Here is a 25,035-nt window from a genome sequence, read left to right on the forward strand (position 1 = left end):
AGTCAGGGGTGCGTGACTACCGCACCTATGTCTCTCGTGTGTGTCTGGATGATATGGCGTACTATTCCTATGTCGAAGTTCCACTGAGCTGTCGCTCGGCAGCTGGGAAGAAGTACGGCTTGCTGCAGGCCGCTCGCCTCGGGCTCCCCAGGCCAGGAGAAACCAGAGGGGTAGACGAAGAGCTTCTGCTGGGCGTTTTCTCAACACATTCTGCCTCGTCCGGGAAGCCCAGCAACGACTCGGCCCTGTGTATGTTTTCCCTGCGGGAACTGGATAGACGCATCAACGACACCCGAGACCTCTGTTACACAAAATCTGGACAAGAAGCTGCCTATATAGAATACGAGGTGAAATCAAACTGCGCCAGTTTGCCACCAGTGAGTATGAAACCACTGCTCCCACCTCGCAGATTTACATTTTTTGTCTTTATAATGCCCCCAAACCAGGTCTAAACATTTTGAAACGTATTTCGGGAATAATCCATGCAACATGTGAAAATCTTGTGTGAGTATTCTTAAGATAATACAATAAAACACTTTTAGCAATTATATCAGTACATGAGGATTACATGAGTAAATAGCCAGAGGCATCTCATTCTTAGCTTCATGTAGAGTGTCAGTCGTTATTATCAGTTTTTCTACAAATGTTAAGCCCTTCATCACCTCTCTCCCTGCTTTAAATTCCATTGAAATACTAATTACCTTCTTTGAGTCAGCAACCTTTTGCAGTCTTGCACAGATATAAACCAGTATTTCACTGATGTTCTCAACTTTTTAGATCATGGGGTAGTTTGTTTACTTTGTTTGTTTACTCAGTTCTTTGCACCTGGTGTCAAAAATGGGAACAATAAGCCCACTGGAATCTCATAGACAGATGGTCAGAAAAGCTGATGAATTAAATTTTTTTTTTTTTTTTTTTACGATTTGGGCTACTAAAAACAAAATAAACAACCTCCAAAACTACCAATTAGTAGACACAAATTATAGAGTGCATAATGAAATGTAATAAAATAATTCTTCTTTTTATTGTTTTTTTTTTTTTTTATTAGAGACAGGATACACACCTGCTTTATTGAGCACAAATGTCCATCTAAAACCATTTGAAATGAATTGCTAGATAGTACACTGTAGCAAGCCAAGTGTGAAAGACTATTAAATCCTAATTCAGTTCGAGAATGTTATTATTAATGTCAGGTAACACCAGAATCTACATTCAGCAGACCCTTTAGCTCTTATCCACAGCAAAAGTGCTTTAAAGTGTCCATCAATGAATAAATCAACACAGGGTTACTAGGTTGCCAAATTAGGATATTACCAGCCTACAGTCTGTTGGGAGGAATTATAGCATATTATAGTGTAGCATTTTTTAAATAATTGTAGATGTTTGGACATCTAGAGGAAGTTCATTCCACCACCTCAAATCTATAGTCACACCCAGCTGCTGTAAAATGGCTTGTATTGATTCAAGGGACAATAAGAAAGAATCAAAACAGACATTATGGGTTTGCACATTTAAAGTCATGTGTGAAACAGGAGCCTATTTTGAACCAAGGCTAATTGTTATAACGACAACTTCAGCATCAAAGGTTTTTCTTTTCACAATAAAAACACTGCCTTAATCTTATTATATATGTTGTATTCCAAAAGTATCACTCAGTGATTCTGTACATATATTTTTCTTTCTTTCTTTCTTTTACTCTCAGTAATGATTAGGCATATTAGCCTGTAAACTTGTGTTCCTTCCAAAATTCCATATTCAGGCCCTATTCAGCACAAAGACCGTGTTTTCACAGCAGCCATCGTTAAATTAAAGTAATGAATCCAATAGTTTTTAGTGCTGAAGTAATTACACTGAGGTGAAGTGGATTAAATTGGATGTGTTTTACAGCTTCCTTTACAGTTGTTTAATTGCTTTGGGAATTTGTGTGTGTGTGTGTGTGTGTGTGTGTGTGTGTTTGTGGAGGTATGGGTGCGGTGGGATGGGGTGCGGTGGAGTATATGTGGGGTGTAGACAGATGGGGATAATCTAAACTGAGTAGCGGGTATTGATCTTCCATATAGTTAAGGGTCCCGGTAAAGGTCATTCTACTTGAGTTGACCCCTGATCTCCCAGATCCCCCTTCACTATACCACAGGGTGGAGAGAGCTGTCCAGGCTTTGATACTTAAATAGAGCTCCGAATAATCAATATTCATAAACAGCTTAATTCTGAGTGATGACATTAATGCTCCAAAAGTAGTGAATATGTCAGCCACTATTACCTGTTTTTATAAAAGTAAACCAAAAAAAAAACTATTAATGAAGTGAAAGACATAAAAGAACAGTGATTCGTCAAATAAAAAAAAATTTGATATTTCAGTCTAAAAGACATTCGAATAAAGAAATGCAGAATCACTACCGAATCCTCGTTGTTAATCTGCTCTCTCTTCAGACTCTACAGGATCAGCATAGGCCCCAAGGCTGGTAGATTGTAAAAGCAGAAACAAATCTTTTTTAGAGCCTCTGAACGTCAAGGCCAGATGCCTACCATAGCTGCGGCTCCAGCCTCCTGCCTGGGCGTTGTCAATCCTTTGTACCAGAACAAGATAATAAGTGATGCCTCTGAAGGATATTGCATGAATGTTACACTATTGATTTTTGGAGATACGGGATCTTGAAGCAGCAGTCATACGTAAATAGATTTTTTAATATTTCTATTTGTTTCCGTGTGTGTGTGTTTGTCTGTGTGTGTGTGTTCACAGACCACTTTAGAAGCTTACCCATGTGGTTCTGACCACACTCCCAGCCCAATGGCCAGCCTTGTGGCGGTAGAGGCCGAGCCGATATTGGACAGTCCATCTGCTCGTCTTACTGCAGTTGCTATTAGTGTAAAAGCAGATCACACCATTGCATTTCTGGGAGACTCGAAGGGAAATTTACACAAGGTGACTTTGTTTTTTTACTTCTTTATTAAATATGAAATATTTCCTTAGTAGAATTTGTTAGGTAATTTAGGTTTCAAATATTTGTTTAATTTAGGTTATATTTTAAGTCCTATTCCCATGTCACTGTCGACAGCTCTTTTATGTTTATTTTATTGAACTATGATTGGAATCTGCCCAAATTTGACTGCATAGTCATAGTCAATGAAGAAAGGACTTCCATGTCTCCTGCTTCATATTATGATTTAGAAATGTTCAGATAAGCCGTGTGAGATTGCAGTCCTTCATCGAACGTTCACTATCGTTCGAAGTCACTCACCTGTGTGAAATCCTCATAGCTTTTAGGCTCTCCTCTTGCCATTGACAACAGTAGCTAGAGATGATTGTATAGTAGAAACTAATCTTCATCAGCATACACATGTCTCCGAGACTGACAGACAAAATCCACAGAGGATGAATACAAAAAGGATTAAACCTCATGTATTCTCATGTGTGGAATGTTAAATTCTGTCTTTTGGCTTCAGTATTTTGAGGACTTGCCTCAGAAGGTGGTTGAATTATTACCCTGAGACACTAAGAGCGTTGTTAGCGGAAATCAAGAGCGTAAGAATGAACAATGATGTGCTTTTTCCCCATCATGGACAGGAATTCTTCAATATGACAAAAATAGCAACTATACATTTGCATTTCTAGATTTCTATACTGACACTTTACCACGCTGTCTGTAGTTCTTTCACCAGATTTTCTTAGTTTTCCGCTTGCTAATGAATATCTCTGTAAAGAAGAGTGAAGCATGGTGCATGACTAGCCTCTTTGTAGATGAATATAGTACAAATGTCACTTGCTTCACTTGGTAAAGAGATGCTTTGTCTCTGCACACTATTAAAACTGCATAATGGGATATGCCAGATGTGAATAGTGATGCTCACACTTGCACAGAAATATGTCTGATTACTAATACTTTGGGGGAAAAAGCAATAATTTCTCATTACCTTTATTTTGAAGCTGAAAGTCCGGGACAATAATAAGTGATAACAGGGCAATTATCTTACAAAAGAAACTTGAATTATATTGGGATTAAGCACATTTAAACTCACTATTAGATTTGTTGGCGATTACAATAATAATTCAGAGCCAACAAATAGAAAAGGGCCAAAGGAAAAAGCACATCACATACCAGTCTTACATATGAAACCTCCACCTGAATACCTAATTCAATAATATTTTAGATTGTTGACCATCTTGATTTGATCAATTAGTCTTTATTTTATTTTTCCCAATCTGTGCTGTTATTATTTTGTATCTTGTATTATCTTGAGATTCTGTGTTTACAGGTGTTTTTGGGTCCTGATGGTGAGGTGGAAGAATACGCCATTATTTCCATTCAGTCAAACTCCGCAATCAGCAGTGAGCTGACTCTTGACCAATCCGAAGAGCACCTATACATCATGACCAGCACCATGGTAACATTTTAGATGTATAAACATGAACTCGTTTAATAATTCTCTTATGAACATGAGTTTTGTTCACAGTGGTTCCTGAAATAACCCTATTATACATATTATATTGTCTTTTCTGCTGATACAGTAATACAAGGAATCTCTGTTTATTCATAAAATAGCAGTTAGGAAACAACATATTTAAAATTCTGAGTCATCTGGGTCAATATAATATATCATAATGTTTATAAAAGCATTCATTAGCAAGTTTATAAATGCACACGTACACGAAACATATTCGTTAGGTGCAGTTTGCAGAATTCATAACTCTTTCTTTCTAAAGCCTGATTTACAAATGTTTTTAAAGCATGCAAGTTCAGAACAGGATTTTGGACATCAGATTTATATCATTTAGCTATACTGACAAATATATCAGACAAAATCAATCCCTTCAAAAAAAATTATAAACCACATTCAGGGATATTCTAATGTCCTGGACCAGATGACTACCAAAAGAACTACGTAAGCAGTAATAGTATACAGGAGATTATTATACCGCAAATATTCCCATATTCTACAAAGTGCCTAATCAATTTTTTGGATGATCCCTGTGAAAGCGAGAAAACAGTTTGCCTGGTACATATTTTCATTTAATTTTACATCCACATGCTAATTCACAGTCCATTCAGATATCACTCTTTACTCTAACAGATGTGGCGTGGTGAAAATTCTGTCAAGCAATGGAATTTTTTATTATAAAGTCATGAGCATTTGATGTCCAAACTAGTGCTTTTGTCATTCTAGAATTATCTCAACTGGAAAGAAAAGCATAGCTGAGGGCATGTTTGTGTGACTGACAGTGTATGTTATGATTATGGAAGTGTGGAAAAGAGGGAAATACTGTGTAGGTGTTTTAATGAGTGCTTTTGCAGCTGAGTAAATACCTACTTCTGAAATAGAGTACGAATCGATGTGTTATTAACCTGTGTGTGTGTGTGTGTGTGTGTGTGTGTGTGTGTGTGTGTGTGTGTTGATGTGTATATCTAGCTGGAGAAAAGGCCTGTTGCGGAGTGCCACGTACACCTGGACTGTCGGTCATGTGTCTCAGCTCGAGACCCTTACTGCGGCTGGTGTGTGCTGGAAGGGAGGTGAGAACGTGTTTACACACGAGCACGGACACACAGGTCGTGCTCCTCATAACATCCTAAGCCCTGTTCCAAGGGTCACACGTTGCTTTCTTTTTGATGTAGATTTCTGTTATGCGAAAACTATGGGTTTGTTACAACTCTCTATATTCAATAAATACTGGTGAAGTCAGTAACTTGTGTTTTGGCTTTACATGATGGTGGGTCTTCCATCTTCAAATTGATCTTAGTGTCATGGGTCAATGAATGCAGCTGATTTCACATTGTTACTGGTCAGCCTTGGTGTTACCATACATCTTGAATGATCTGATGAGAAGTGGACAACCGAGATATAGACTTATTCACAACCGGTTATTATCTTGTGCAGTGGCGTAGAAATCAATTTGAAAAGTTATAAGGAATTCTATACTAATATACAGGGTTTGCCCTTTGTTTTAGTGAATACCCCAAGCACACCAAATGGTGAAGTTCAACTCCCAGTACCTCCAGGTCACTTTGGATAAGAGCATCAGTCAATAACCAAGAAGCACCACAAGATTGTCTGGTCCAGGGCAGCTAATATGATATCACGTATATAGTTAGAGAATATAGAGCTATACCCTGAGACAGTTCATCAGTGTCAATAAAAAGTCACCTCCTTTTCACATTTCTTGTATCTCGGATTATTTGCACGCTACTTGACTACTTCTATCCGTCTGTGTCAGGTGTGGTCAGCGTGGCGAGTGTGCACGTGGAGAGCAGGCTGATCAATGGCTGTGGAGTTTTGACATGGAGCAGCAGTGTCTGACTGTCCAAACCATCACGCCACCGACCATCAGCAGAGACGAAAGCAGGACAGTACGTCCCTCACACACATGTTGCTCCCTCTCTATTTTAGTGCATTGTCTGTCTAATAATACTCCCTGATATCACTGTGCACTCGTGGGAGGATGCATTTGTGTGCAGTGTGTATTAAGCCTGGAATCTTGGCCCTTGTAAAAATTCGCTTGTTATTTTTGTCCCAGTGCGCAATAGACGGCTATTGAGGAAGTGCATATCAGTATAATGAGGAAGAAAAACAACATTAATCATGGGTTTGATTTAATAGCTGGGGATAAGAACTCGCATAGTTTACAAAAAGAAAAATGCAAAGAGGTCAAGACAGACAGAAGGAAATAACATGGATAAGGAGCAATGCTTGCTGTGTGTATGTGTGTATGTGTGTGTGTGTGTGAGTATGTATGTGTGAATATATATATATAAGGAAATGTTCTCTGTGAGTTCTCTGTGAGTTTATGCTATTATTCCAATAAAAGGAATTCAAAACATTTGAGTATCATAAATATTATTTTAGTCCTTCAGAGTGATCTTATTCATTAGCTTCGACACCCCGAATGAAAAACGGTAACTTAATTTTATTATCTTAACTTTGACTCTTTTCACTCCTCAGATCGCTTTGTCAATCCGTGGACTCCCAAAGCTTGAGGATGGCGAATCGTATTCCTGTTTCTTCCAAGACACTTTTTCCCCCGCTACCATTACCGAGAGCGGGGTCACCTGCCCCTCACCAGACCCCCAAAGAGTCCCTGATGTGTCACCCGGACAAGGTGAGCCAGACCTGCCGAACAGACATAATGCCCTGGATTTGTGTCATGGATATACTTCCATAGCGAGTAAAGCTAGAGAATGTAAAGTTACTCGTCTCTAATAATAGCTGTATGTTGGAATTGTGTTGACAGCATCAGTGCGGTCGGTCTGGACATGTTGTGCTGTTTTTCGGGGAGCGCCGATGGTGCTTTATGATTGTGTGCTTTTACGGCGTATTCTGTGATTAAGAACTTGAGACAAAAACAATATGCAGGAATCTAAAAGAAGTTGCCACACATTTGTTTTAAAACATTCCTGTGTAAAGATTTCTTCTGAGATGGTATCTCCTGAGATGGTATCTCCTGGCTGCACATAAAAGTCTCTGTTTTTGTGTGAGAGAGAAAGAGAGAGGGAGAGCATTACATTTTAGAGATTTTTAAAGGATTCTTTAAGGATTTGGATGCACTTGAAAGCTGAGATATACAGCTGTTTCTTTTACAGCTAAAGCCAGGGGAAGATATTTTCCGTTGCCAGAAAAACGTTACGTATTGTGAAGCACTGAGTCTGAGACTTGCATGTCATTGACATCTTGTGTTATGATGCTCTGGTTTTATGGTATCAGTTGTCATTCTTTCTATCATTGACCTCTAGTTATAAATAGTAAAATGTTATTAAGTTTATAAGAGTTTGTTATTGAGTGTGTGTGCATATGGAATGTAGAGTGCTGTGCTGTGCTAAGATCATCTTGTTTCTTCAGTTCTTTACCTTCATTTATAATGTATAAGATTAGGAATAGTTTAAAACTGGATGTATGAGTCAAGCAGGTAGCATTGGTGTGTGTGTGTGTGTGTGTGTGTGTGTGTGTGTGTGTGTGTGTGTGTGTGTGTGTGTGTGTGTGTGTGCGCGCGTATGTGCGCGCGAGCGTGCAAATGTTCCCATGCAGGTTGGTCAGATGTGTTTTTGTCTGACATTCAGTACAGATGGATCCTATTATATCTGTTTTGACTGTATGTGGAAACTTGCGCTCTCTCACTCTGTTTTTTGAGGAATGTGGTGATTTGGGATAAAAAGCTCTGTACTTGAAATTCCCTTTCATCCATGATAAGATTTGACAAATATTTAGAGAACCTGTTCATACATATAGACCTAAAAAAATTATGTAACTGTACTTATTTTCTCTCTCTCTCTCACTCGGTAAGTCTGTATCATTTTTCCACACATTAATACTCTCACTTGTTTTCTCCAGATTTTTTAACAGTCACTCTATCCTTACGGTTCGGTGATGTCATTGTGACCTCTCAGGAATTCACCTTCTACGATTGCCGAGTTGTCAAACAGCTCTCGGGGAGTATGCCGTGAGTTACACACACACACGTACTCACACACACGCACGCACACATATTTGTCAGAAGGTGCTGTTGGTGGTCCTTCACCTACGCTTAGAAAATCCAAGCAAAAATTTATTTCACCAGTTTATTTTATTTGATTGAAGAGGAATTTAATGCATATTATCAAGTTTTGCTTTATTTGAATTTTTTGCTGTTTTATATTTGGATTTGTTGCAGTACAATTATATGCTCTAACGTGTTTTATTGCAGTTGCCGTGGCTGTGTGTCCAGCCGATGGGGCTGTAACTGGTGTGTACACGAGCATGTTTGTACCCACAAGACACAGTGTGAGCAAGGGGTCATCATTTACAATGAAAATGTGAGTCCCCCCAGAGTGCAACTGTCAATAACAGTCGTATTGATCATTTAACAAATTTTACGTTTATTAGCATTTTATATTCTTGTTACAGTACTATTTTGCATGTGTATTGCTAGTGAGTGAATTTCAGGAGCAAGCGTGAATCTTTTAATATTTCTAATAATCTAATTTTAAAAAATTCAATCCATTTGTAACTTCAGATAACATGCTTTTCTTTTTAATTTTTTAATTTCTTTTTTTACCTCAGTTATGATTACTTTGCTCACCATTTATATTTATTTTATTTTGATTGCTTTCCGTTTCTCCTTTCCTGTCTCCCTCTACTTTCAGTTCAAAGTCCCCACACCCACCCCTCCTCCAAGTACACCTGTCAGGATTACAGCGGTCACCATGAATCATGCAATCCATACCACCACACCACCTACTAAGTTTCCAACTACAACTAATGCACCTCCTACAACTACTACAGATACCACTCTAACCACTCAAGCTACAACCACAACCACAACTACAACCACAACTACGACACCAATGCCAATTACAACTACTGCACCAGTCACCACCTCCACACCAACTACATCGCCTGCAGTTCCTGAACCCACCATTGCTCCTCCCATCCCCATGTTGCCAACCCCACTATCCCAAATCACAACCACAACTCCTTCAGCCTCCACACTCCCTGTTCTAAAGGAGCATCCATCAGAGGAGATCCTGCTGACTTCTGAGACACAGTCAGAAGCCCTTAGTGAAGCCAAGAGTGTTGTGATCACCATCTCCAGTCTGGATACTGGAAAAGAAACAGAGCCGTCACTCATCAACCAAGAAGGCAATGACCAGCAGTTGCCATCACCATCACCATCACCATCTCATGCTGGGGAATTGCTATTTCCTGAAGAAGTCACACCAATAGTGGAGCCAGTAACCAGCACTCCAGAATTACCCAGCAGTCCACAGATTGTAATAGAATTACCCCCATTGGCTGAACCGCCTATCGAAACTCCAAACAAAACACAATCGGAGAGTCCTGAGACTGTGGTAACAGATTCTAACCCAGACAGCTTGCCTACAGTACCTGCTGTCCTACCATCTGATTTGCCTGTTCACCGAGAGAAGGAAGCAAATGGAACTGAACCGGAGGAGCTCCAGGTTCCCCTAGAGGAAGAGGGTATGGCTGAAAATGACACAACTGCATTTTCGGCAGCGACGGTGCTTTCGGGAGATGGAGAGTTAGACCAAGCGTCCCCTGGATACCCTCGTCTCTTGGATGTGGATTCTGAGACAGACTACCAATATGACATGGCAGACCTTCTGGTGAGTCCACAAGAGTGGAAACTTCTCCCAGCAAGTTCACGTCCTACTGGATGCACCTAAGAAGTACCAATTTCTAAAACCCCAAATATTCTGCCCATTTCATTTTTGTTTAGTTCAGTTCTGCTGCTGTGGTCCCTTATACTTTATTTATGTGCAATCATCAGAGGATTATAAGAGCTTTTCATTCAAACTTTGCATTTACAAATTGATTGGTGATTGGATTGTGTGTGTTGATGTAAGCAGGGAGATGAGGGCCTGTTAGAGAATCAGGGTTCATCTGCATGTCCTTGTGTGGAGAAGGTTCAGGGTTCACCCCTTCTGCCCGTACAGACAGAGAGGAAAATCAATCTACTGGCCCGTAACCTTCACCTTTATCAGGTATGAGACTCCTTAGTAACACACATTGATTTCCACCAGTCCAAATGTCTGCACTGAATAATATTCACATATCTCACATTTTGAACAGCTTACACTAAATGGAATTTGTATTTTTAAACTTTTGCAAATTAAGCTAAAGTCACCGGGGCATGATTATTAATTATTATTACTATTATTATCATTATTATTATTTTTGTTTTAGGATCAAGACTTGGAGTACGAGTGTGTCTTAGTGATTGAGGGACAGACTGTGGTGGTGGATGCCTATGTAGAGAAAAATGACATGGACCCTTCTCACTTTGACATCACCTGTCAGCATCACCGGGTAAAACACATGCACACAGCAGACATACATGCACTTTCACACATCTGTTAAGAAACAAAATTCACAGTTTATGGATGATTCTAGACGAAGTTTCTTATAATGTAATAGAGAAATGTGTGATATAACCCAACATTTTTATATTAATATTATTTGATTATTGATTTAAAAGCTGATAGCTTTCTTCATGGTACACACATTTCTATGGTGTCTTTTTTTCCGATTTTTTATTAATTATTTTTTTTTTTATGTGTTCTGGATTAATCACAAAGAAACAACCAATAAACAAATTAAGGTATACTAATGATGATAATACAGGAATAAAAATAAAAAAATAATACAAATTTGACTGAAATGTTCAGAAAATGCAATGTTTAAAAAAAAAAAAAAGTAATTTTGCCCCATAGCAGAAAAAGAAAATTTTTTTTTTTTATCTTTGGTGTCTCTGATAATCCACCCACCACTTATGTGAATCCAGTCACCACTTATTTAAACAGAAACATAAATCCTTACTGTTTCCACAGTATTCCTACTCGGCCCTGACGGAAGAATACAACGCCATGGTGTATGTGAAGAGGAGAGACACTTTTCATGTGGACAGTGCTAATGACCTCTTTGGTGAGCAGTGGTTTATTTTCAGCGAATTTCTTTCTGTGGACCTCTGGAGAGCGGCTAGTGGGCCTCATGTATTTACTTTATTCTAAAAGTAGCAACTGTCTTAAATGTCAGTGTCTGTTTTGTTTGGTACCTCAAGCTGTAGTTATAACGTCAATGTGTCAGAACGTCGAAAAACTTCCATGGCTGTGGGATGTGATAATGCAGCACCGGGTAAGAGTAGAAGAGAAAAATAGAAGTTCTCTTCGTGGCCGTTTTGCGAAGCTCACAGTGCTCATGCTCGTGTTTCTCACTCACCTGCTTTTCCAACACCAAAGCGTTGTTTTTGCAGTAGTGGGAAACTAATTGTTCCAGATGAGCTCTCCGGCAGCTGTGTTTTCACTTTACACTGTGTGCATGTGTGTGATCCCCAAGGGGAAGATGTTATTACTGGGTCAGTAGTAGGCTTTGTATCAGAATCCTGGTATCCTGGTGAAGTGCAGAGTCTTTTGCTGTTGTGGCCTGTGGTCTTTAAACTGCTGCCTCCAGTAGATCTCAGAGAAGCACATTATAACACAGCATTCCATTTCATCTTCAGCCAAGTGGCCCTGATTTAACTTCTGGGCTTTTTTTCCTGAACTGTACGAGAACATTGAGTTCTTTGAAACAATCGCTCGCCCATTAAGGGAAACTTCAATATGAGTGGAACTTCAGATATGACATATTGCAGTCTGAATGTTCTAATTTTGTACTTTTTATAAATCAGACTGTTGAAAGCCTATTACATTTGAGCCTATGCTCTGCCGTTTTGTGCTCAACCTTTTATTTTCTCACTTTACTGTAAGAATCTGGCATTTTGTATCTGGAATATTGTAGCTAGGTCACATTTTCATTATATATATATATATATATATATATATATATATATATATATATATATATATATATATATATATATATATATATTTTTTTTTTTTTTTATACATAACATTTTGTTAGCATCCCATTCAACCGTAACTTGTGTGTGACTGATAATGCATGATGAAGCATAACTAATTATATGTAGGGTAATATTTTGAGGACATATATTTTCTCACTTTGTATTTAATTGGATATTTATATATAGGGTCATTTAGCCAAATGCATTTTAATAGATTCAGACTTATTTATTTGAATAGCATTCAAACAGTCAAATTTGTGCCCACTTCTTATTCCCTTCTTTTGCAATGCAAATCTGCTGTATGTGACTTTGGACGTGTATATACGGCTCAGCATTAAACTGTCCGTACAGCCCCAATTTAACACTTGTTTATGTACTCAGTTTGTGCTTACCTGGAACTTTTCCTGTATGTTACAGTAACTTTGTACAACTGTTCGGTGGGCCGTTCCGACTGCAGCCGGTGTCACACAGCAGATCGAAAGTACGACTGTGTGTGGTGCGGTCAGGTTCAGTCCAGCTGTGTTCACAAAGAGGCCTGCTCAGCTGGAGTCAGGGACACATGTCCTGCTCCTGTCATTCATTTTGTAAGTTGTTTAGAATTCGTCTTTGAATACCGCCTAATAATGCATACATGTAAACTACATTCTTGGAGCACCACTAAGAGAGAATTTGCTCCGATCGCGGTGTTTATGTGGATTTTGTGTTTAGATTGAGCCTCTGACAGGCCTGAAGGAGGGTGGCACCGTTCTCACTATCAGTGGCTCCAACCTGGGCCAGAAAGCTCATGATATATTACAGTCAGTCACTGTGGCTGGTATTTCCTGTACAGTCATACCAGAACTGTATGAGATATCATCCAGGTAATTATTCAGACATCACACACTCCCAGTGTATATACTTCCTTTTTTATTTTTCCCCACACACACCTTTTTTCTTTCTTCTGCAGAATTGTGTGCATAACAGGAAGAAGCCAAGAGGAGAAGTCGGGTCACGTCTCAGTAGAAGTGTCTGGTGCAGGGCGCAAAGGTCTCTCCATTCAAACGTTCAGCTACCAGGTCAGTCAGAGAGATAATGGCCTTAATTGCACATTGTATGGTGATGAGACAAATTGTGTAAAGAAACGTAACACCCTGTTCTCTGCGTGTAAACAGGATCCAATGCTGGAAGGGGTGAGTCCCCAGAGAGGACCCCGAGCAGGAGGGACCTCTCTCACCATCACAGGCAAGAGGTTACTGACCGGCCGATCCAGTGACATCAGCGTGCTGCTGGGAGATGTCCCCTGTGTCATGTAAGTGATAGACAAACACACACACACACACACACACACACACACACACACACACACACACACACACACACAATTTACACAGTAAAAAAATGGCTAAATGAGAAAAATAAACTGTGTGTTACATAATACAGATCAGTAATGATTTCTGCAATTGTTGTAATAACATTTCACATTAAAGGTATTTGGTAGACTTCTTATTCTTATTTACTTCTTATTCTAGTACAAAATATCCAAGATAATATAGATACATCAAATATAGCTCACAATCGGTGATGTAATCTGACTATTCATACGACTAAACTTCTTAAAACATTCTCTTTCTCTCTATCGCTTGTTCTCCCTCTTTCTCTTTCCCTCTCTTTATAGTGTGTCAGATGTGCAGAAAGGTAGAATCGAGTGCGTCACTGGAAACAGCAACCACACCGGAGAGCACACAGTAACGTTGCGCTACGGAAACCGCGAGCGCTATCTCAATGGCATACGCTTTCAATACACCCCGGATCCCAACATTACACAAGCCATGCCATCCAAAAGCTTCATCAGGTACGTGCTTTATGGATATTATCCGGTTACAGCCCATTTATAACACAAAGCGCTATCTGATTTCCTCCAAACAATTTCCTGTTTCAGTGGCGGTCGTGTGATCAGCGTGTCTGGCCACAACTTGGACGTAGTCCAGGAGCCACGTATCCGAGTGACCATGACCAGCATAAGAGGCAGCAGGAGGAGAAGAAGGAGAAACGGTGGGAGTGTTGTAGCTGGGGGTGTCGAGAAAGGTTTACCGCAGAGACACAAGAGAATAATTCCTGAAGTAGATGCTCCAGAAAGCACTGGAAAACATGTGAGTCAAGACTTTTCTTTCATACTATAGCAAAAATATATATTTCTGAAATGTGTGTAAAACCTGTCATGTCAAAAGTCTGTCATAGTTTTATGCAATTATTCACTTTGCAGCAAGACATTTGAAGTGTGTAGTCATTTGATATATTCATTCATACACACTCACACACACACACACATATGGGTTAATCGGATTAGTATTAGTTTACGCAACTGTGTGTATGTTAAGCTATTTTGTTAATACCCAAACACTCTGATTCAGACAATATAGTTGTAGTAGGTGTTTCTGTTTTAACAGGTATCATCATTCATAAAGTCTGTGCTTTACAATATCTCTCTTCTCTCTCTCTCTCTCTCTCTCCCTCTCTCTCTCTTTCTTAGTTTGAAGAACGGTGTGAGGTGAACACATCCTCTCTGCTGCTGTGTCGTACCCCTGGAATGAGCCCAGAGATATTAGAAGCTGTTGTTGAGGTGGAGTTTATTCTGGATAACTTACGCTTCAACTTTAACGCAGTCAGCAAAACACCTTTCACCTACGAGCCCAACCCCACGCTTCACCCTCTCAGCCGCGATCACCGATCTGAACCCTACCGCTACAAACCTGGTTCAGTCATACTGGTAGAGGTCAGTGGTAATTTATCTTCTCCTCATCTATGTGCAAATTTTTGTATGCTTTTTTTACACATTTTATTGCACATAATATTTTCTCCTCTTTCTCTGCCCTTCTCTCTCTTTAGGGGCAGAATCTGGACCTAGCAATAGTTAAAGAGGAGGTGGTGGCTCTCATCGGTGAGGGTGTATGCACGGTTAAAACTCTGACTAAGAACCACCTTTACTGTGAGCCACCGGCCCAGCAGCCCTCCCCCTCCCACAGCCTCGGACACAAGAGAGAAGGAGCTGATGCACTCCCAGAGTTCACAGTGAGTGGAAAGAAAAAAGTGTTGCATCATGCAGATAGTCTAAGGCAGGGGTCACCATCATGGGTTGCCCGCAAGAACCACATGAGTCGCCCGCAGGCCTTTTCTAAAAAAAGCTCACTATAGCGCCACTTACCAGTGAGCTGCATCTATCTGTTTCCTACCTCGTTAAATCACTGTTGATAATTATTGTGAGAAATCATTAACATGATCAGTGTCTTCCCATAGATGAATATCATTAATTATTAATAATAACATATAATTTAAGGTCAATTGAGCAAATTTGTTATTTCAGAAGTGTGTATTAAACTGGTAGCCCTTCACATTAATCAGTACCCAAGAAGTAGCTCTCAGTTTCAAAAAGGTTGGTGACCCCTGGTCTAAGGTTTTAGTCCAAAGTATAACTTAGACCATTAAGATGGACAGGAAAAGTCTGGACAGTGCTGAAGTGCTTATGTGTTGTGGCTCTAGGTACAGATGGGAAATCTAAACTTTTCGCTGGGAAAAGTGCAGTATGACACGCTCAGTCAGTCCACCTTTCCTGTGGAGGCTCAAATAGGAGTTGGAGCAGTGGCTGCTCTGGTCGTCCTTATCGTTGTGATCATTGTTCTCATTTACAGGTAGGTTTTTGGGGTCCTGCTTTGTGTGCATCACAAATTGTGCATCTTTCTCAGTATATAGTATTAAATGACTAAACAAATGTGTGTGAAAGTAAATAGACAGTCTGGCACAGTAGTAGATAATTTCCTGTTAATAGGGTTACGGCTTCCATTTCGGTGTAAATTACACAAAAAAAAACAGTTCTTCCACATCTGGAGCTTATTCTGTATGATCGTGATTTTTTTAACCAGGGACTGTTATTTTAGATTAGACTGCTTTCTTGTCCCTGGTGTGAACTTAATAACAGTTCCTAAATTTCCGTTACTGTTTTGTTTGTGTCTCTTTCTCCCTCATTTGTCTTTCTAAGGAGGAAGAGTAAACAAGCTCTGCGGGATTATAAGAAAGTTCAAATTCAGCTGGAGAATCTGGAGACAAGTGTGAGAGACCGCTGCAAGAAAGAGTTCACAGGTAAGATAAAACATGGTAGAAGGTAGAAATTTGCTTCAAACATTTAAATGGAAAGTCTGGAAACACTTTTAAATCCTGGCCATGTAGAGTTTTTTTCTTAGTATGTGTAAAAAAAAAAATTCTACTTGTTTCAAGGTTGTGTTAATTTGTGATAATGTTGAAAAAATTCATTTTCATCAAAGGTAATCAAAAAAATAATTTTGAACCATCAGCTAAAGTTAGACACTTGGTATTTGACCTTTTGATGTTCATTCCAGACTTGATGACTGAAATGATGGACATGTCAAGTGATCTGGTGGGCTCTGGGATTCCGTTTCTGGATTACAAGATGTACGCTGAGCGCATCTTTTTTCCGGGTCATCGGGAGTCACCACTGCGCAGGGACCTGGATGTGCAGGATTGCAGAAGGGCCACAGTAGAGCAGGGCCTCGTCCAACTTTCCAACCTGCTCAACAGCAAACTCTTCCTCACTAAAGTCAGCATTTTTTTTTCTTTTTCCAGATATATTTAAAAAAAAAAATACCTTTAGTAAGAATTTGCTTCAGAATGACCAAATTATAATTAGTATAAACCATTTGAAAATGAGCTGAAAACCCATTACCCATCCATAGTATTTAGTGCCTGCTATAAATTACTCAGTATGTATGTAATTAAAAGAATGAGGAATGTTGGTCTTTAATGGTTTAATAGGTATTTTGCATCTTACTAGTGTGTAGTTAATAGTTTTCCTCAATCTAATAATTTTTTTCCTCCTGCACATTTCAGTTTATATACACTCTGGAGAGCCAGAGGACATTCTCTCCCAGAGACCGAGCCTACGTCGCCTCTCTGCTCACTGTAGCACTACACGGCAAACTGGAGTACTTTACTGACATTCTGAAAACATTGCTTAATGACCTGGTGGAGCAGTATGTCGCCAAGAACCCCAAACTCATGCTCCGGAGGTAACAAAGGGGGAAAGAGGAGTCACTGGATGGATGGATGGATGGATGGATGAATGGATGGATGAATGGATGGATGGATGGATGGATGGGTGGATGGATGGATGGATGGATGGATGAATGGATGGATCTATCTTTGTCATTGCATAGTAAAGGTACACTGATGTATGCTAATACATGATTTGCATTTGATCTTTTTCCCTTATAGAACTGAGACAGTTGTGGAAAAGCTCCTGACCAACTGGATGTCTATATGTCTATATTCGTTCCTCCGGGTGAGTGTCAAAATACAGAATTTCTTAGGAGTTGACTAAGTTTTCTCCTTTTCGGGATTTCTTGGTTAACGCATGCAAATTTGTGTTTATAAGATGCTGCTATGTATACGTTTGTGATTGTGTACAAGGTTATGTGTAGCCATAGGGATTAAATTGAATCTTTAAATCTGTTGTTCATAAGGACTCGGCAGGGGAGTGTTTGTACATGCTTTTTAGAGCTATAAAGCACCAGGTGGATAAAGGGCCTGTGGACGCAGTAACTGGCAAAGCCAAATACACCCTCAATGACAGCCGACTGCTCCGAGAGGACCTGGAGTATCACACACTGGTTAGAGTTCACACTTTTTTTTCCTGTATTTGATTTTTAGTCAGAAATTAACTATACAGTGAAACCCCGTTGTACGAGCAACCTATAGTACGAGCAAACGGAGATACGAGCAAACTCGCTCGCAAAATTTTACCCTGTTTCACAAGCAAATTTCGAGTCACGAGCAAACCCAGGCTGCTGGTTCCCCGTTTTCGGCAGAGGGTCGCATCAGTCGCTTAGTTGATGACGTATCACTCGGTCGCTCTCATTGTTCAGTGCAGCAAAAACGTAACTGTGGCAGCGGGGGCGTGGCCGAGCGGCGGTTTGTGAATGGAGGGCGGGGCCGGGAGCAGATAGGCAGGGGATTGCCTCACCTGAAGTTAATGTGACCTAATGATTGTTCTCTCTTTTCAAGTGATCGGAGGGTGCATTTAAGGAGGAGAGCATGTGTGTGTGTGTGTGTGTGTGCGTGCGTGCGTGCGTGCGCGCCAGAGACGTGCTGCGTGGGGAACTAAGTAGACCGACACAAAAAAACAAAACAAATAAAAGTGGCTCCCGTATTCATACGCTCTCCCACAGTAACTTTTTTTAGTTTTATATTTTTATTTCACTAGAAATCTTGAAAAATGTCTCCCAAGAAAATCAGTGATGGTGCTGTGAAAACGAAAGTAAATAGAATTACCATGGAAACCGAGGAGGTTATGAGTGTGGTGCGTCTCACTAAAAATATTCTACAAATACTTTTTGTAGTGCAGAAATAAGCGATCGGATGAGATCTCGGAACGGATTAAATCACTTTTACATTCATTCCTATGGGAAAAATCAGTTCTAACATACGAGCAAATGGACACACGAGCAATTTTCAAGAACGAATTATGCTCGTACAACGGGGTTCCACTGTATTTTGTTTTGCAGAGTCTTGACAGTGTGTAATACAGCTGACCTTTTTTTATTTAAGCAGTGCTTTGTTGCAGTGCCAGGCTTTAAAAAAATAATAATAAATTAATGCAAAGTAATAATGTGATGTGATAGATTACCTAAAAGCTTTTTGGCCTCAATCATAAACTAGTCTTCTCGATTAATTTATTGATAGCTATAATTTATTGATGATTTATTGCAATTTCTTTCCTGATACTTATGTCAACCATTAACATTAAAGCACCATTTCTGCTGGGTGTGTTACATTTATCTAATTGCTCATCATACCCGAACCCCCCCAACCCAACCTCACCACCACCACTAATACCTTCTGGGTTTTTTCTGTCTAGACTCTGAACGTGCTGATGCAGGGAGTAGGAATGAACGAGACCCAGCCAGTAGCAGCTAAAGTACTAGATTGTGACACAATAACCCAAGTCAAAGAGAAGATTCTAGACCAGGTCTATAAAGGAACCTCATACTCCCATAGACCACACACTGACTCACTAGATTTGGGTAAGAACAACATTTCCTTTCTCTATATTTAATATACATGTATATTACACACATTCCTAAATGCACTTGTCCTGCCCTGTTCTGTAACAGTGTGTGTTCATGGTGGTGTGTTTGCAGAATGGCGTTCAGGCGTCGCGGGTCACCTCATTCTCTCAGATGAAGATCTCACATCTGTGGTGCAGGGCAACTGGAAACGTCTCAATACGCTTCAGCATTACAAGGTGCACACAGTGTCACTGCACTATACACTAATACCTGTTCCAAATGTATTTAAGCTGATTATGTTAACAGGCGTTATCAGTTGTTTTGGTAATATTCTTTAACTTTTCAGGTTCCTGATGGAGCTACAGTCGCTCTGGTGCCACGACATAGCAAACACATCCACCATGACAACCATGACTATGTAGCAGGAGAGAGTGAGTCCACACAGCAGCACATCTCGAAACCTTAAATGCTGGTGTTATATTATGACAGGCAATCATTTTTATTATAAATACATGATTTTGGAGCAGTTCTTAAGAGAAGCAGAGAAATGAAATAGAAATGTGTAGAGTTCTATGTTCACTTTTGTGCAGATTGGGGGTTAAAAAAAAAAAAAAAACTACATTGACTGTAAATTCCCTTGACCACAGAGGTTTTTTTACACATGCGTGATCCATATGTATTTCAGCGACGTTTGTCTTGGCCTCAATAGTACAGTATATTACAACTACCACTTTGGCTCCAGTTCCTGTCTGGATGAAGTGCAGCAATAAGCAGAAGTAACCACTGTTCCTAAAATAATAAAATGATGCCTAGGGATGTTTTCCTCCAGCATATAATTTTAAATGAGCTCAGCATGCCTTAGGTTAGTACGCCAGCTTCTCACACAGTCTGTGAAGATGTTTCCTCATGCTTATTTCCCCATCTCAGAAACACCCATGCTGGAGGATGCAGATGAGGGTGGAGTTAGACTGTGGCATCTTGTAAAGGCCAGTGAGGAGCCTGAACTGCCCAAACACAGACGAGGCAGTTTGAGAGAACGAGAGCGGCCCAAAGCCATACCAGAGATCTACCTCACACGACTGCTTTCAATGAAGGTATGGTATATCCTCCGTGATAACAGAGCAAGTTGCGCCCTGAGGCAGTGATTGAGGACAGAGGCTGCTGGACTGTATGTACCATAAGATGTCACTTGTTGTCTCTAGGGCACTCTGCAGAAGTTTGTTGATGATTTGTTCACCGTGATTCTGAGCACAAGTCGGCCTGTTCCTCTTGCTGTAAAATACTTCTTTGACCTGCTGGATGACCAGGCAACACATCACGGCATCTCGGACCCAGAAACAATCCATATTTGGAAAACAAACAGGTAAAAAGCTTTATATTAACAGCATTGAAATCAAACATGTTTATTGAATCAGTGCATGAATGAAGTGATGGAAAAGGGACTTTGTTGGAAATTGTGCGATACAGCAATAGTGTAGAATATGTGTGACCTCTGTCCCTTTTTACTCCTTAGTAACAATATAAATATATAATCCAAAACCTTTTTGATAAGCTTTTGAATTGACCGTTTTAGCTTACACAAGAGATGCACAAACAATTGGAGGTTATTGTTCTGAATAGCCGGTTGCTCTGCTTTAACAAATGCTGGTGTGGTATTTTAACATTAATACACTGTTCAGTAATATGGAAATGTGAATTCCTCAAAGGCAAAATTATATATTCACTTTTTTTTGTTTGTTTTTTTAAATCAAACTTGTTATATTTGAAAGGTCTAAATTTTTTATATATTTAAATATAAATAAATGTATATACATTTGGAAGAATATTTGTTTTTTTTACTTTTTCTTAACAACCGAGGCTGTTGCTAATACAAACGATTAATTAGTTTGCTGTTTCATTCAATAGTGAAACAAAGTTTTCCTCTCATGTTTGGAAAGCTCCAGGTAAGAGGTAAACATTGAGCCTGGGATCAGGAGCTGGATGTTGCCACTCTTAAAGAAAGTGCATATAAATAACTTTCATTTAAAAAAAAAAAAAGCACGGCTCGGTACAGTGGGAGAACTGTAGGAAGGGAACAACAAAAAGGGAACAGTACTCATTTTTATTTGTCACTTTCTTACAAAACACTAATGATGTGAAAGTAACTGTGATTTATTTTCCCCGCTTCAGTCTGCCTCTGCGCTTCTGGCTCAACATTGTGAAGAACCCTCATTTCATCTTTGATGTGCAAGCATCTGACAATGTGGATGCTGTCCTGTCTGTTATCGCTCAGACCTTCATGGATTCCTGCACCATTGCTGAGCACAAACTGGGCAGGGTAAGACTGGAACATACAGTCAGGTCCAAAATCTTTTGTGCCCCTGATTAATGATTATAAAAATGTGTGTTACGAAGTGGATTTGCTTAATTTCCTGCTGCAAGTATGAAGATAAATGGATTTTAATACAATGCCCATTTTTAAAAAGTACAATACAAATAAAGCTGATTTATTAGTTGTTTGCCCAAGATGATATTTGTATTTTTTGTTTATATCCACTAATTTACGAAGGTTAACAAATGTCTATTCTATTTTTGTTTCCTCTCTATGTTGATGATTCCCTCTGTTTTTATACCTTTTATACCTTTTATCTTTTTATATATTTTTTACTATCCAGGATATTATAGATAACCATTTAAGATTTTCTGAACACAATATCAATAGGAACATGTAGAAAACTATTAATAGGAACTGTAAATAGGAAAGAATTCAAAAAAAAATTCATAAAGTTGAGATTTCTTGCATATTTCCATTGTAAAAATGAAGCTAATTTACCACACATTTCTTCAGGACTCCCCCATCAACAAGCTCCTGTATGCCAGAGACATTCCTCGTTATAAGCAGATGGTGGAGAGGTATGATGAACAAACCTGTTTTTGCATGTCCATATATGAAAATATTTGATTTTGAAGCAGAGGCTTAAGTTAAAATCTTAAACTGAAATGAATAAATGTTGGAGTGACTACTGAGGTGTTCCTATATCTCAGGTACTATGCTGACATCAGACAAACCATCCCAGCTAGTGACCAGGAGATGAACTCTGCCTTAGCTGAGCTCTCGAGGGTACATGAAATCCTTTACCTTATATCAGTGATGTTCAGATTCCTGCTGTGTATTAAGACATGTTCCTGTCTTCCTTCACTTTCTGCCTAGAATTACTCAGGAGAGCTGAATTACCTAGTGGCCCTGCATGAGCTCTACAAGTACATCAACAAATATTATGACCAGGTAAATTGATGATTAGGCACTCATAGTTGAGGAAATGGTGAGAAAAGACGCGTTTAATGAACATGCAATGCGCTGTGCGTATTTCAGATCATCACGGCGTTAGAAGAGGACACCACAGCTCAGAAGATGCAGCTCGGTTATCGGCTTCAACAGATTGCAGCGGCAGTAGAAAACAAAGTGACAGACTTGTGATTTAAAGATCCCGATGAGGTGATCAATGAGACAAGAACGAAATGAGGGGAAGCACATGGGTTGCACTGAAGAATGGACCTACTTTACATTTGGACTGCAGAGAGTTGTGTAGCTGCAGCGAATGGGAACCACAGGACTGTGGACGTTGACTAAAATGACAGTAAACACACTGCCACTTTACGGAGGAAACAAGGACGTGTGTGTGTGTGTGTGTGTGTGTGTGTGTGTGTGTGTGTGAGAGAGAGAGTGAAAGAGTATGTGTGAGAGACATGATTTCTGTCATTGTTTGAGAGATTAGTGAATTGGAGACTCTTTGGCATTCTCAGAATGATGGAACAGGTTCACAAGGGAGTTCTCGTGAGGTCTTTTAGAGAACGAGGAGGACATGTATTGTGTGGCAGCACGTGCATGAAGTTGCTGCAAGAGGAGCAGCCGTGTTGCTTCTCTCCTCTACCTCTCGATCAGGTGACTACTGCATTCTTTCCAACACAATGAGCGATCGAGGTCTCACCGGGTTCATTTTACTTACACCAAATCCAACTCGGGGCCGACTGAAAACAGGCTCAGTTTAATGCAGGTTTGTTTCACAGACAGACTTTTACTGAGGAGGATTACAACACCTGTCAAATTCTACAAATGAATGCTCTCAGAAGCAGGAGAAAATGACTCGAAAATGAAATCTGTGCCTCATGAACATTTGCTTCTTCCTGCCGTTTTCTACCTCCTCACGTTTCTCTTTCCAATTCTCTCTACATCATAATTTCTGTGTGTTTGCCAATATGCTGACTATATCCATCCGTGCAGCAATAACTGTGTGTGACCCAACATTACTCCATGACGGGCTTCTTCTATCGTCATTCTATTTCTCCAGCGATCACGAGAACGTTCATGGTGTAAAACATCTATTCGGAATCTTGTCGTTTTTTTGGTTTTTTTTTAGATGATTATTTATTTAATATTAACTCATGCAACATCCGTTTCTTTCACAACTGTCTGTATCCTCCGTCCATGTCATTCAAAAGGAGCTCCGAGACTGAGAGAACAAGGCAGGCAAGAACTACCAGGCATCTCTATTCTAGCACTAGAATGCATTTTAACGTTGTGTCTGTTGTATTATTGTGTTTTCTGTGTGGCACTAAAGAGATAGCTGGTGATCCTAATCCCCCCCCACCCCCTAACCCTAACACCCCCAACCCCCACCACCACCACCCCACATTTTAATTCATGGTTTTACTGTTTTTATTTCCCCTTTATTTCTTATTGTATAAGAATCACTGGAAGGGCAGTACACAGGAATACAACTCTGTAAATCTGCAAGGTGTAATGACTGAAGTATTCTCTATATTTCGACATTTCTTTTCTGCTCTAACATTCCTTTTATGTGCTATGAAAGAAATTGATGTCCGAACCATTCGAATTGTTCTTTTTTTTTTTTTCTTGTGTGTGTGTGTGAAAGAAAGAGAGGTGTTTAGTGCGTACTACAGTATAGGGTCAATTTTCTTTCATTACATTGCTTTACATTAATACTAGATAGAACACGATTACTTTATAGAGACAGGTTTCTGTCAACCTACAGGCTTGATCACTAGTTATTTTCACTTCAGTTTTTGATTTTAACAAACGTTCAATAGCATCCATCCTGAAACAGTCCCATAGAGCGGGAAACAAAACATCAAATCAACACAATTAACTTAAAAACAGGAAAACATGCAGAAACCTGGGACTAGCGATAAATCAGTGGTTCAGTGGTACATTAAATGTAAGATACATGGACCACACATGTCATTTGTGGTGTGATGTAACTGTATAAGATAAAAAATTATGTGCAGAAGTTTCAGAAGGAAGTATAAAGTTAAAACTATTATTAGGTTCTATAAATTATGTGTAGACTAGAGCAGGCTCTGTAAGTTTTTAAAACTTGTTAATATCATCATACGTTTTGATTGTCTTTCAGCTGTAGCTTCTTACCAACAGTATGTGAAAAAACAATTTTGGAGACAAATTATATGGAGATTTAATAAAATATTCTGAATGGAGTTGACTGAATTTTGTGATCTGATTCACTAATTTAAGTAGTGTATTGTGCAGCTTCTCAACATTCCAATATCGAATACATTTCTGCTGATACATATAAAATGTTTGGACAACAAGGAAATCTTTAGTGTTGACGTAAGCTTGTGTTTTCCTTGATAGAAAATCAT

General features: G+C 39.5%; 1 protein-coding gene across 1 annotated transcript in view; it reads left to right on the plus strand.

The window, feature by feature from the left end:
- Window positions 1–24,870, plus strand: part of plxnb1b (plexin b1b) — a 67,472-nt gene extending 42,602 nt beyond the window's left edge. Inside the window, exons 4-39 of the mRNA XM_046848657.1 lie at window positions 1–377; window positions 2,741–2,923; window positions 4,255–4,383; window positions 5,407–5,507; window positions 6,209–6,341; window positions 6,934–7,090; window positions 8,317–8,425; window positions 8,669–8,777; window positions 9,108–10,088; window positions 10,329–10,466; window positions 10,669–10,791; window positions 11,313–11,406; window positions 12,740–12,906; window positions 13,031–13,182; window positions 13,269–13,377; window positions 13,474–13,610; window positions 13,977–14,153; window positions 14,241–14,451; window positions 14,832–15,074; window positions 15,188–15,370; window positions 15,839–15,987; window positions 16,335–16,435; window positions 16,693–16,910; window positions 17,201–17,379; window positions 17,585–17,651; window positions 17,833–17,979; window positions 19,227–19,392; window positions 19,510–19,613; window positions 19,724–19,808; window positions 20,305–20,471; window positions 20,580–20,740; window positions 21,547–21,694; window positions 22,205–22,269; window positions 22,402–22,477; window positions 22,568–22,642; window positions 22,730–24,870. The exon at window positions 1–377 is cut by the window's left edge and continues 734 nt beyond it. Coding sequence (XP_046704613.1) covers window positions 1–377; window positions 2,741–2,923; window positions 4,255–4,383; window positions 5,407–5,507; window positions 6,209–6,341; window positions 6,934–7,090; window positions 8,317–8,425; window positions 8,669–8,777; window positions 9,108–10,088; window positions 10,329–10,466; window positions 10,669–10,791; window positions 11,313–11,406; window positions 12,740–12,906; window positions 13,031–13,182; window positions 13,269–13,377; window positions 13,474–13,610; window positions 13,977–14,153; window positions 14,241–14,451; window positions 14,832–15,074; window positions 15,188–15,370; window positions 15,839–15,987; window positions 16,335–16,435; window positions 16,693–16,910; window positions 17,201–17,379; window positions 17,585–17,651; window positions 17,833–17,979; window positions 19,227–19,392; window positions 19,510–19,613; window positions 19,724–19,808; window positions 20,305–20,471; window positions 20,580–20,740; window positions 21,547–21,694; window positions 22,205–22,269; window positions 22,402–22,477; window positions 22,568–22,642; window positions 22,730–22,834 — 6,026 coding nt within the window. The 3' untranslated portion in view covers window positions 22,835–24,870. The remainder of the gene's footprint in view (window positions 378–2,740; window positions 2,924–4,254; window positions 4,384–5,406; window positions 5,508–6,208; window positions 6,342–6,933; window positions 7,091–8,316; window positions 8,426–8,668; window positions 8,778–9,107; window positions 10,089–10,328; window positions 10,467–10,668; window positions 10,792–11,312; window positions 11,407–12,739; window positions 12,907–13,030; window positions 13,183–13,268; window positions 13,378–13,473; window positions 13,611–13,976; window positions 14,154–14,240; window positions 14,452–14,831; window positions 15,075–15,187; window positions 15,371–15,838; window positions 15,988–16,334; window positions 16,436–16,692; window positions 16,911–17,200; window positions 17,380–17,584; window positions 17,652–17,832; window positions 17,980–19,226; window positions 19,393–19,509; window positions 19,614–19,723; window positions 19,809–20,304; window positions 20,472–20,579; window positions 20,741–21,546; window positions 21,695–22,204; window positions 22,270–22,401; window positions 22,478–22,567; window positions 22,643–22,729) is intronic.
- Window positions 24,871–25,035: the final 165 nt, after the last annotated feature.

The sequence above is a fragment of the Silurus meridionalis genome, chromosome 1 (genome assembly GCF_014805685.1).
Source record: "Silurus meridionalis isolate SWU-2019-XX chromosome 1, ASM1480568v1, whole genome shotgun sequence".
NCBI classification, from domain to species: Eukaryota; Metazoa; Chordata; class Actinopteri; order Siluriformes; family Siluridae; genus Silurus; species Silurus meridionalis.